The sequence below is a fragment of the Dreissena polymorpha genome, chromosome 14 (genome assembly GCF_020536995.1).
Source record: "Dreissena polymorpha isolate Duluth1 chromosome 14, UMN_Dpol_1.0, whole genome shotgun sequence".
In the NCBI taxonomy this organism is placed as follows: Eukaryota; Metazoa; Mollusca; class Bivalvia; order Myida; family Dreissenidae; genus Dreissena; species Dreissena polymorpha.
The window spans coordinates 38594424-38606472 of record NC_068368.1 but is presented as its reverse complement, the minus strand read 5'-3'; the positions used below and the strand labels follow the sequence as shown (position 1 = coordinate 38606472).

General features: G+C 35.5%; 1 protein-coding gene across 1 annotated transcript in view; it reads right to left on the bottom strand.

Annotated features, from left to right (window-relative positions):
• Nucleotides 1-12049, bottom strand: part of LOC127857524 (dentin sialophosphoprotein-like) — a 44150-nt gene that overhangs the window by 14581 nt on the left and 17520 nt on the right. The window contains exons 2-3 of the mRNA XM_052393937.1: nt 7647-7703; nt 172-4023 (exon numbers count right to left, since the gene is read on the bottom strand). Coding sequence (XP_052249897.1) covers nt 172-4023; nt 7647-7703 — 3909 coding nt within the window. The remainder of the gene's footprint in view (nt 1-171; nt 4024-7646; nt 7704-12049) is intronic.

Genomic DNA, 12049 nt, shown 5'->3' with positions numbered 1-12049 from the left:
TGTGTTAAAATTTGAAGAAAATCTGTCAAAGGATATTTGACGTAGCGTACGACATTAACAGACGGACGGACGGACGGACAGACGGACGGACGGACAGACGGACGGACGGACGGACAGACGCGGGGTATACCATAATACGTCCCGTCATAGACGGGCGTATAAAAATATTACCTGTCTTTTCTTTTCAGGACCTCCTTGTGTTTCTTCCGCTTTTCTTTTCACACCTTCGATTTTTCCTCCCAATCCCAGAGTCTTGGATTCATGACTTTTCTTCACTTTAAACTTTGCCTTCAGCTGATCATACTTTGAAGCTTTTGACACAGGTTCCTTTTCCTTCTCTTGTCCATCTTTGACTTTTTTCACTGGACTCCTTACATTTTCCGACACTACAGCATCGGAATTATCAAAACTTAACATATCTTGAAACTCAGTGTGTTCTAACCTTCTCTTCTTGCTTGACTTATCTTTGCTTTTGTCCAGATCTCTATGCTTTTGTTTCTGTGATTTATGCCTTTCCTTGTCATGTCTATCTGCATCATGTCTATTTAATTGGACCACATCTTTCTTTACATCACTATGTTTATTGACAGGACACTCTTTCTCTATTATATCTTTGTTATGACTAGATCTTTCACTTTCCTTGGAATGTTTAGAAGATTTATGATGCTTACTTCGTTCCTTTTCCTGGTCTTTGTGAGAATCAGATTTGAAATTCCCAGTCTTTGAGCATGCTTCTTTTGTTCCATTAAATGCACTGTAGTTTGTACATTCGGAAATACAACTTTTTTTATTATTTTCAAATGAATGAGATCTATTTTCTTTCACTTTTGATTTACTGATTTCACCACTTCTTTCTTTGCCTTTATGTTCATTTTGTTCTGTGTGAGATTTCTGTTTATTAACAATATCAGAATGAGACTTCTGAACTTTTTCTGAGTCAAGTTCACTCTTAGATTTCAGATTCAGTGTATGACCCTCACTATGTCTTTGCTTGTGTTTGCTTGCAGAGCTGCCATGAGAACCTGAGTGGGAGTTATGTTCCCTTTCCTGAGAGGTATGTTCTACTTTATTATTATGACTTTCACTCTTTGAGTGTTCACTTCTATTCTTAAGTTTAATATCTTTTTCATTTGAATGTTTAGATTTATGTTCAGCCTTGCCATGGTAGTCACTCTTTATGACACTTGATCTTGAATGACCATCATCTGAATCAGACTCACAGTCAGACAATGCCTGATACTTTTTCCTATCATTTTCTAGCCATTCTCTATCCTTAGGTGCTGTATTACGCTTGTCATCATGCATTTTTGAAGCAGTTTGTTTATGCTCATCTTTAGCAGATACTACTTTTTCTGAATGTTTGGATTTGTGACTTTCAGCCTCTCTACTTGTTCCACTCTTATGCATTGTCTTACCAACATCAATTCTACTGGCATGTTTATGTTTTCTTTTCTTATGCTCATCTTCACTTTTCATTGAATTTTGACTTTCCATACTCTGAGACCTTGATGAACTTCTGTTGAAGGAATTTGACCTTGACCTTCTTTCAGAGACGGAATGCCTATGTTTGTCCTTTTTGCTTTTATCACTTATATCAGGATATGACTTTTTAATGGATTTCTCCTGCAACTCACTTTCAGAACGCATGTGACCAACTCTTGCATTATCTTTATCATATCTTTTTGTTTCACTCATCTTCTCTCCATGATATTCATTTCTTTTACTGTTATATGTTTCATGTTTATTCCGGTGTTTTTCCAACTGGTGAATAGTTGTATCTTTTATTGATTTTTTTTCACTATATTTATCTGATTTTGCACTTTCATCTTTGTCTTTTCCAATTTCTAAGTTCTTTTCCTGATAACTGCCTTTGTTTTCTTCAGATTTTCTGTTTACAGGAGACACTTCCTTATATCTCATATCTATTGATGATTCACTATCACTATCACCAAGCTTAGCAATTGAATCTATTAAGGCTTTTTTGCCCAGTTTTTCCCTGTCCTTGTCAAGTTGATCTAATCTAGATTGGTGTTGCTTTTTATATTTGTCAGAGGACTTCTCAACTTTACCCAATGAATTATGCTTTAAATGTTTACTACTGAGGACTTTTTCATCTGAGTTTTGTTTGTTTAAAGATTGGTGTCTGTCCTCCAGTTTATGCTTAGAGGTCAAGCTTATGTCATTTGATGACAATCTTTGTTTTTCGCTAGATCTTCTTTCTTTGCTTTTTTCTTGTTCATTAATTTTATCTTTTCCCTGAGAATTTTGACGAATGTCAATTAAACTTTGTTTTTCTGATGAGATTCTACGAGTATCACTTAGGCTTTTAATATTGCTAGACGTTTGTCTTTCACTAGAACTATGTTTTTCCATTGAGATCCTTTTGTCACTTTTATGCTGTCTATCACTGGAATGATCCTCATTAATTTCAGTGCTTTTGTTTCTTTGTTTATCATATTGTTTGCTTACTTCACCTTTGGACCCATGTCTTTCACTTCTAGCATCACTTGAGCTGAATTTATCAATTTTACCTGTAAGGTCACTTATTGAGCTGTGTTTTTCACTTTTAATCCTTTGGTCATTGTTTGACATGTGTTTATCACTTTTATTTCTCAGGTCATTGTTTGACCTGTGTTTATCACTTTCATTTCTCGGGTCACTGATTGACCTGTGTTTATCACTTTCATTTCTCAGATCATTCTTTGACCTGTGTTTATCACTTTCACTTCTTTTATCACTTTTTGATACGTGTTCATATTTTTCAACTCTAGTTTCACCTTTTAACCTGTGTCCATCATGTTCAGTTCTGAGTTCACTGTTGGAACTGTGTTTATCACTTTTACTTTTTAACTCCTCTCTTGAACTGTGTTTATCACTTTTAATTTTAAGGTCACCTTTGGAATTGTGTCTATCACTTCGGTTTGTTTCATCAACACTTTTCAGATCTTTGTTTTGTTTATCTCTGTGTCTGTCTACTCTTTCAGAATATTTATCTGAAGTGCTAGTTTTATCACCAGAATAGTTATGCTTTTTATATTGTTCAAGGCTAGAAACATGTTTTTCATGACCTGATTTGTAGGATAATGATTGTCCTTCCACTGAACTGTCATGATGATGAATAGATTTTGCTATTTCCCTATGTTTTTTTGATTCATAGTGAGATTGACTTCTTTCAACACTTACATGCATTTTATGTTTTTCCCCCCTATCTTCGTGAATGGCCTTTTTAGTTTTAGCCATTTCTTGGCCAGAATCACTATCATCTGCATCATGAATGCTTTCTGGACTTCTGTGTTCTTTCACCACATTTCTAGATTTAGCCATTTCTTGGCCAGAATCACTATCATCTGCATCATGATTGCTTTCTGGACTTCTTTGTGTTTTTGCCACAGTACTAGTTTTAGCCATACCTTGGCCAGAATCACTGCTGTAGGTTTCCTCCTCAGTTCTACTATGTCTATGATCTTTTACATGTTTTCTGTGGCTTTCTCGTTCACGATTCCCATGTCGAGATTCATGTTTTCCTTTACCACTATGATCTTGATGATGTTTATGATGGTGTTCAGAACTTGTTTTAAACTTTTCCTTTTTTGAAGCATGGGAATGCTTGTGCTTTGAATAAATCTCTTCATCATCAGAGTTTTTCATTGATTCTCTACTGCTCTCACTGTGTTCATGAACAGTTGATCTATGATGCCTCTCACCAGCACTTTCATACTCTTCTTCATTGCTCTTGTTAGAAACACTCTCACTCACAGACTGATTCCCTTCAATTTCATAACATGAATGTTCATTGGCTGATTGCTCAGCCTCACTTTCATATTCTGCATTTTCATTTGATGACTCTCTTTGCTCATCCTCAGATGCTGAATTCTGATTGGCCCGTGCCTCTTCTTCCTCTTGAAGCCTTGCAGCTTCCTTAGAAACCATTTCTTTCCATTTACGGACGATATCTCTGGCTTTGTCAGCCACTGCTCCATCACGTTTTTTCAAAGTGCTCACAATTTTACCAATCCTAGTGCTCTAAAATAAAAAATAAAATGATTTATACAATATTCGTAGAGGTAGAATTTTTCAATTGTATGTCACATGTACAACACCAGTCATCTCATAACTGTTACATGTTCATATTGAAAGTTGGTTCATGACAACATTTTGTAGCTGATTTAAAGCTGATTTTAAGGCTCTTATTTTGGTAATATTCTCATTACCTTTTTATCAAATACAGTTACGAAAATTCAGAAATGATTGTATGACTTTTATGTTTAGTACATGTAAGAGAGATATATAGTTTAGAAGTAAAGAGTTTTGAAACTGTAATTTATATGTGACTGATACAAGTATATATGGAGTTTACTGTTTTGTTTAATGTTCATCTCAAATAGTTCAAAATTTGTTACTCAAACAGTTATTTTTTCCCCAATTTAGAGTAATTTCAAATTTCACGGGTTTATGTCCAGTGTTTTTCGTTTAAATTAGGGGCTGTTATAGAGACCAATTCCCATTAGAAAAAAGTTTATATTCCAAATGAGATCTAAAAATACCCACTTGAACATAACCTCAAACAAGGGCTGTTTGTAAAACATGCATGCCCCCCATATGGGCTCTCCGTTGTAGTGACAGCCATTGTGTGAATATGTTTTTTGTCACTGTATGTCAATGACCTGTGAAATGTATCCAATTAATAGTGCAAAAACCAATCAGGACCTATACTAATCAATTATATCCATTATATGATTGAGTCTTTGATTTTTTGGATTCCTTTCACACATTTTGACTTATTTGACAATATGTGAAACATGCACACAATTTGTTATGTTTTATTTATTAATGGTAATGAAACATGTTATTTATAGCAGTTAACTCCCCTAGTCAATGACCACCATAGATAGCAATGCAATCTAATTAAAAATAGCCAAGGCTAGTGTTGTGTATTGGGCAAATGGTATATAAGTGCAACTTGACCACAAGACCAGTATCGGATACGTGGTCTAGTGGTAACACACTGGCTTCACAATCCAGAGATCGCTGGTTCGATCCCCCGCTGCACCTAACCTACTAACTCGTCTTTCGCATGAGAAGGTTAAACCGAGGTGCAGTGTACTAGGTGCTATACACCGGGCACTAAAAGACCCAGGGTCACCTCTGGAACGGGGTGTCTCCTGTATCATGCACTATCCCCCGTAACCAACTAACACGTCTTTCTGGGGGCGATGGCCATATGGGAGACAATCCCGGTGCACTCGATAAAAAATAATGAAAAAAAAAAAAAAAGACCAGTATCATGTGTTTACCACACACAGAAGTCAGTTATGTAATAGACCATTAATTCCACTCCCAACTTTGGCCACTTGCCAAGATACTGACCAGTATCAGATGGGGTTGTGAAACTGTGTAAACAGTGAACACCAGTCCATGTAATACTGGCCTACCACTTGTACTAGTTGATTTGGAGTTAATACAGTAATGCATGTACTAATGAGACACTAAGCCTAAAAGTTAATTATATGTGCCTCTGAAAACTAACCAGACGAGTGGGTTGAAATTTACAATCTTTACTTGGCATTTGAGGAAATCTGAACTCTCAGGGTTTGGATAGAACATCCCCAAATTAACTTTTCTTTACACTGTTGTTATTTTTGTTCAATACACAAATATTAACCTAACTTTACAAATCCTGTACAATAAAGGAAACTAAATCTAAGTTGATATTTTAATATGCTTGATCCTATTTATGTATTAACATTGTTTTATACATACAAACTGTGTTGCTGTTTTTCAATTAACAAGCAGATTAAAAATTAATTATATTTTTATGTATAATTTGAATTGACAAAATTAAATGCAAGTTGCGTAGCAAGAATTACATGTTTGATTTATTGTCAGTGAATCGTGACATTTTCTCAATGTTTCAGACCACCAGTTTGTCAAAGCTATCAACCGCTTGGATGGTCAAGCTAAATAGAATTGACCCAGCAAATCACAACTGTCCTGTTGCCATATAATATTACATATCATATTACATTGGTTTTTTAAATGTTGAATTCTCACGTCATTTCCATAAACATAGTATTTACTGGCACAGAAACAAAGGCTTATACATCATTATGAATTAACATGTGTCAAAAATTCAATTTGTAAGTCTCTTTACTGGACAGTGTGAAAACAGAATAAACTAGTGACCTGAAAATCAATAGGGGTCATCTGCGAGTCACGATCAATGTACCTATGAAGTGTCATGATCCTAGGCAAAAGCGTTTTAGAGTTATCATCCAAAAATCATTTTACTATTTCGGGTCACCGTGACCTTGACCTTTGACCTTGTGACCTCAAAATCAATAGATGTTATCTGCGAGTCATGATCAATCTACCTATGAAGTTTCATGATCCTAGGCATATGCGTTCTTGAGTTATCATCCGAAAACCATTTTACTATTTCGGGTCACCGTGACCTTGACCTTTGACCTAGTGACCTAAAAATCAATAGGGGTCATCTGCGAGTCTTGATCAATCTACCCATGAAGTTTCATGATCCTAGGCGTATGCATTCTTGAGTTATCATCCGGAAACCATTTTACTATTTCGGGTCACCGTGACCTTGACCTTTGACCTAGTGACCTCAAAATCAATAGGGGTCATCTGCGAGTCATGATCAATCTACCCATGAAGTTTCATGATCCTAGGCATATGCATTCTTGAGTTATCATCCGGAAACCATTTTACTATTGCGGGTCACCGTGACCTTGACCTTTGACCTAGTGACCTCAAAATCAATAGGGGTCATCTGCAAGTCATGATCAATCTACCCATGAAGTTTCATGATCCTAGGCGTATGCGTTCTTGAGTTATCATCCGAAAACCATTTTACTATTTCGGGTCACCGTGACCTTGACCTTTGACCTAGTGACCTCAAAATCAATAGGGGTCATCTGCGAGTCAAGATCAATCTACCTATGAAGTTTCATGATCCTAGGCGTATGCGTTCTTGACTTATCATACGACAACCACCTGGTGGACGGACCGACCGACCGACCGACCTACCGACCGACCTACCGACCGACATGAGCAAAGCAATATACCCCCTCTTCTTCGAAGGGGGGCATAAAAATGTTTTCTATAAAAAAAATAATCTCAACATAATGGTTAATTTCCTACCCTGCTTTTAAAGTTGAACCTTAGTAAATATAACATAGAAAACACTTTCATGCTCAATTTTTCAGTTTAGTATCTATTAGGAAAAAAAATTACACTGATTTCCCAATGTCATTATAACAATGCGATTTTTCTAAATTCAAAGGGACCCCATTTCCTAAATGGTAAAAAAACACTGATGTCACATTCCCAAAATAATTAAAAGCCCTTCAGAATTTATGAATCTGCAATATATATAAATAGACTCAAGTGTTAAGTTCAACAAACTTCCACGTGAGTAGATTCTGTATTTTAAGATATAGATTGTTGAAAAAAATAATTATTGTTGAGATTTTATAGAATTGGGAACCCAGCAACTGATCATTCACATACATCGTGGAATAAGAAAGAAGATGCAAGGCACAGCCATCAAGGTCCAAAATATGAGCAATAGTTTATGTAGATTTAATCATGAGTAGAATTTGTTTTTCAGAAATACTTTATAATTAAATTACCTGCAAGATGTCAATTGTGATATTGAGCTGTGACAGTTTCTTAAGGACATACTGCAACTGAAATGAGAAAAAAGATAAACACTCATCGATATGAAGAAACATTTTTAAACAATTTTTTGTATTTGGATTTTTTTGGTTATCTTTGCATCAATGGAAATAACTTGTCAGCAGTACAAGTGATTCCATGTTGCAAGTTTTAGCAACATTCTGTTGAAAATAGAACAGTCCAATACGTGGTCCATCCGTTCTTCCTAACATGTGACATGTGTGGTATTTTATGTATGTTATTAACAATACCTTCATAAAAATTGAGGTATCAATAGAACCTACTTCATTGAAGTCTATGGAGGGAAAAAAGGAAAGCTGAAATTGTGGGTAAATAAACAAGAGGGCCATGATGGCCCTGTATCCCTCACCTGACTAACCAAATACAATCTCAACCCAGATTTCATCAAGATAAACATTCTGACCAAAATTCATAAAGATTGGATGAAAACTGTGACCTTTATTGTCTACACAAGGTTTTTCTATCATTTGACCTAGTGACCTAGTTTGGACCCCAAGTGACCAAAATACAATCTCAACCCAAATTTTATAAAGATTGGATGAAAACTGTGACCTCTATTGTCTACACAAGGTTTTTTTATTATTTGACCTAGTGACCCAGTTTTTGACCCAGGTGACCCAAATGCAATCCCAACCCAGATTTTATCAAGATAAAAATTCTGACCAAATTTCATAAAGATTGGATATAAACTGTGACCTCTACTGTCTATACAAGGTTTTTCTATTATTTGACCTAGTGACCAAGTTTTTGACCTAGTGACCTAGTTTTTGACCCCAATGACCCAAATACAATCCCAACCAGATTTAATCAAGATAAACAGTCTGACCAAATTTCATAAAGATTGGATGAAAACTGACCTCTACTTTCTACACAAACAAATTGTTGACGATTTTTCTTTTATTTGACCTTGTGACCTAGTTTTTGACCTCAGATGACCCAAATACAATCCCAACCCAGATTTTATTAAGATAAACATTCTGACCAAATTTCATAAACATTGGATGAAAACTGCGACCTCTATTGTCTGCACAAGTTTTTTCTATTATTTGACCTATTTTTTACCTAGTGACCTAGTTTTTGACCCCAGTTGACCCAAATTCATTCCCAACCCAGATTTCATCACGATGAACATTCTGACCAAATTTCATAAAGATTGGATGAAAACTGTGACCTCTACTGTCTACACAAGGTTGTTCTATTATTTGACCTAGTTTTTGACTTAGTGACCAAGTTTTTGACCCCAGATGACCCAAATACAATCCCGACCCAGATTTCATCAAGATAAACATTCTGACCAAATTTCATTAAGATTGGATGAAAACTGTGACCTCTACTGTCTACACAAGATTTTTCTATTATTTGACCTACTTTTTTACCTAGTTTTTGACCCCAGATGACCCAAATATAATCCCAACCCAGATTTCATCAAAATAAACATTCTGACTAAATTTCATAAAGATTGGATGAAAACTGTGACCTCTATTGTCTACACAAGGTTTTTCTATTATTTGACCTAGTTTTTGACATAGTGACCTAGTTTTTGACCCCAGATGACCCAAATACAATCCCAACCCAGATTTCATCAATATAAACATTTTGATTAAATTTCATAACGATTGGATAAAAACTGTGACCTCTACTGTCTACACAAAAAATTGTTGACGGACACACCCACGCACACACTTACATAAGGACGCCGGACATCACACGGTCAAATAAGCTCACCATGTCACTTCATGATAGGTGAGCTAACAAAACTGAAAATCTTATGCTTAAATACAATGAAAATAAATTAAGAGATTTCCAAGCAATATGGTCCCCTACCGGTGAAACTTCACCATTGTCAGTAAAAAGTTTTTATTTATTTTATTTTTTTATTTGTTGCCGTAGCAACCATAATTTTTGACATAGGAACAAAATGAAATGATGTGCATAATCTCCATATTGCCATCTATCCATGTTTCAAGTTTCATGAAAAAATACAAAGAACTTTTAACGTTATCGAAGGATCCAGAAAAGTGTGACGGGACTGACTGACAGACAGACTGACAGACAGATGGAGTGCAAACCATTAAGTCCCCTCCGGTTTCACCGGTAGGGGACAATAATGGCTTGATGAAACATAAAATATAAATTAACATAACAATTCAATGTGTATGGATAATCAACTATTTTTTCTTTAAAAAATAAGCTGGGAACAAAACTAGTTCTTATTGACTGCTTTGATCTTTAATGAGTACTTACGTACAGCTCAAAGTTCTTCTTTATAAAGGCAAAAACCATGTAAAAAAAGGTCTCATGAATGTGTTTTTACTCCAGGGGTCAGTGGTTTGTGCCCAGTTGAGGGTTACTTTTTTCTTTCTTTAATTTTATTCTATTTTTTTTACAGGAGCTTTTTAGATCCAATGTTTACATTTATCAATATAAAGGGGCCTTTTCACGTTTGGGTTAATTGACAAAATTGAAAAAAGTTGTTTTAGTTATGATATTTGTGAAGAAACAGTAATACTGAACATTTACCATGCTGTAAAATAACCATTAAATGCATCTTTTGACGATTTAAAAACCTGAAAATTATAAAGCGTTGCAACGCGAAACAAATTAATAATTTGGAGAGTTCTGTTGTTGTTGTTATATTTTGTGAAACTACGAGGATTGGTATTATAAAGTATAAAATGCATCCGACATTGTATCAGAAAGGATCATCTGATGGCCGAGAGGTCTAAATGGGTGACTTTTTACTCCAGGACTTCGGGGTCAGTGGTTCGAGCCCTGCTGAGGGTTACCTTTTTTTCTTTTTTAAATTTTATTCTTGATTTTTTACTGGAGAATTTTAGATCTAATGTTTACATTTATCAATATAAAACATTAAATGACAAACTTAAAAAACAAGAGGGTCTGAAAGGCCAAAAGTCGCTCACCTGAGATAACAAGATATTATTGGGACAAATCTTCTGACCAACTTGTACAGAAATTGAACAAGAAACAAAATTGTTGCAGGCTCTAACAATTTATTTGCATCAAATGAATAAACATAGACATATACCTCAGTAACCTGTTATAATATAAGGTGCAGTTTGAATTCAAAGCGGTTACTGGTTGTGCATATGAACCTGTTTAATGTTAATATACTTTATAATACAATTTCAATGCATATACTATTTAGAGCTGCAACGATTCACCAACAGCTCGATTCGATTTTGATTTCAGACACTCCAATACCGATTTTTTCGATTCGATTCATCTTCAAACCTAGTTTTATCATATATTATGCCTTAAAATTAACATTTCTGTTCAAATGTGATTTCAATAAAACACATAAAAAAGAATAGCAAATTAGGAATTTAAATATAAAAACTTCTCACTAGAAGATTGTGTTGATTATACAATAATATAACAAGAGCACCGCCTTGCGGGTGCAGACCGCTCATCTATTTTCTTTTTAAGGTGAAGGGACTCTCATTTTCAATCACAAAGGAGGGAGGGGTGGAGTGAAGAGGGGTGTTAGTGTGGGGTTGTGGACAGTTATTACATTATCTTCCAAAAAAGCGAAAAAAAAAAATTAAAAAATCGGGGGCGGGGGGGGGGGGGGGGGGGATTTTTTGGGTGCGATGGTTGGACGGTATTTCAAACATAACCGTTTAAAAAAAACAAATTGGGGGGGGGGTGGGGTGGGGTATAGTGTGAGGGTGTGGTGGTCATTTGTGAGATGATCTTAAAAAAAAAAAAAAAAAAAAAAAAAAAATTGGGGGGGGGGGTGGGGTGGGGGGTGGGGTATAGTGTGAGGGTGTGGTGGTCATTTGTGAGATGATCTTAAAAAAAAAAAAAAAATAGGGGGGGAGAGGGGGGAGGTGGGGGGGAGGGAGGGAGGGCACGGGGGACGGTTTGGGTGGAGTCTATTGTGGTATGTCAGGTAAGAGTAGTTTCGTCAAAGTATCAATCAAATCTAATCATAAATAAAGAAGTTATGGCAATTTTAGCAAAATTTAATAATTTGACCTTGAGAGTCAAGGTCATTCAAAGGTCAAGGTAAAATTCAACTTGCCAGGTACAGTAACCTCATGATAGCATGAAAGTATTTGAAGTTTGAAAGCAATAGCCTTGATACTTAAGAAGTAAAGTGGATCGAAACACAAAATTTAACCATATATTAAAAGTTACTAAGTCAAAAAAGGGCCATAATTCCGTAACAATGACAACCAGAGTTATGCAACTTGTCCTTTTACTGTACCCTTATGATAGTTTTTTAGGTGTTCCAAGTATGAAAGCAATATCTATGATACTTTAGGGGTAAAGTGGACCAAAACATAAATCTTAACCAAATTTTCAATTTTCT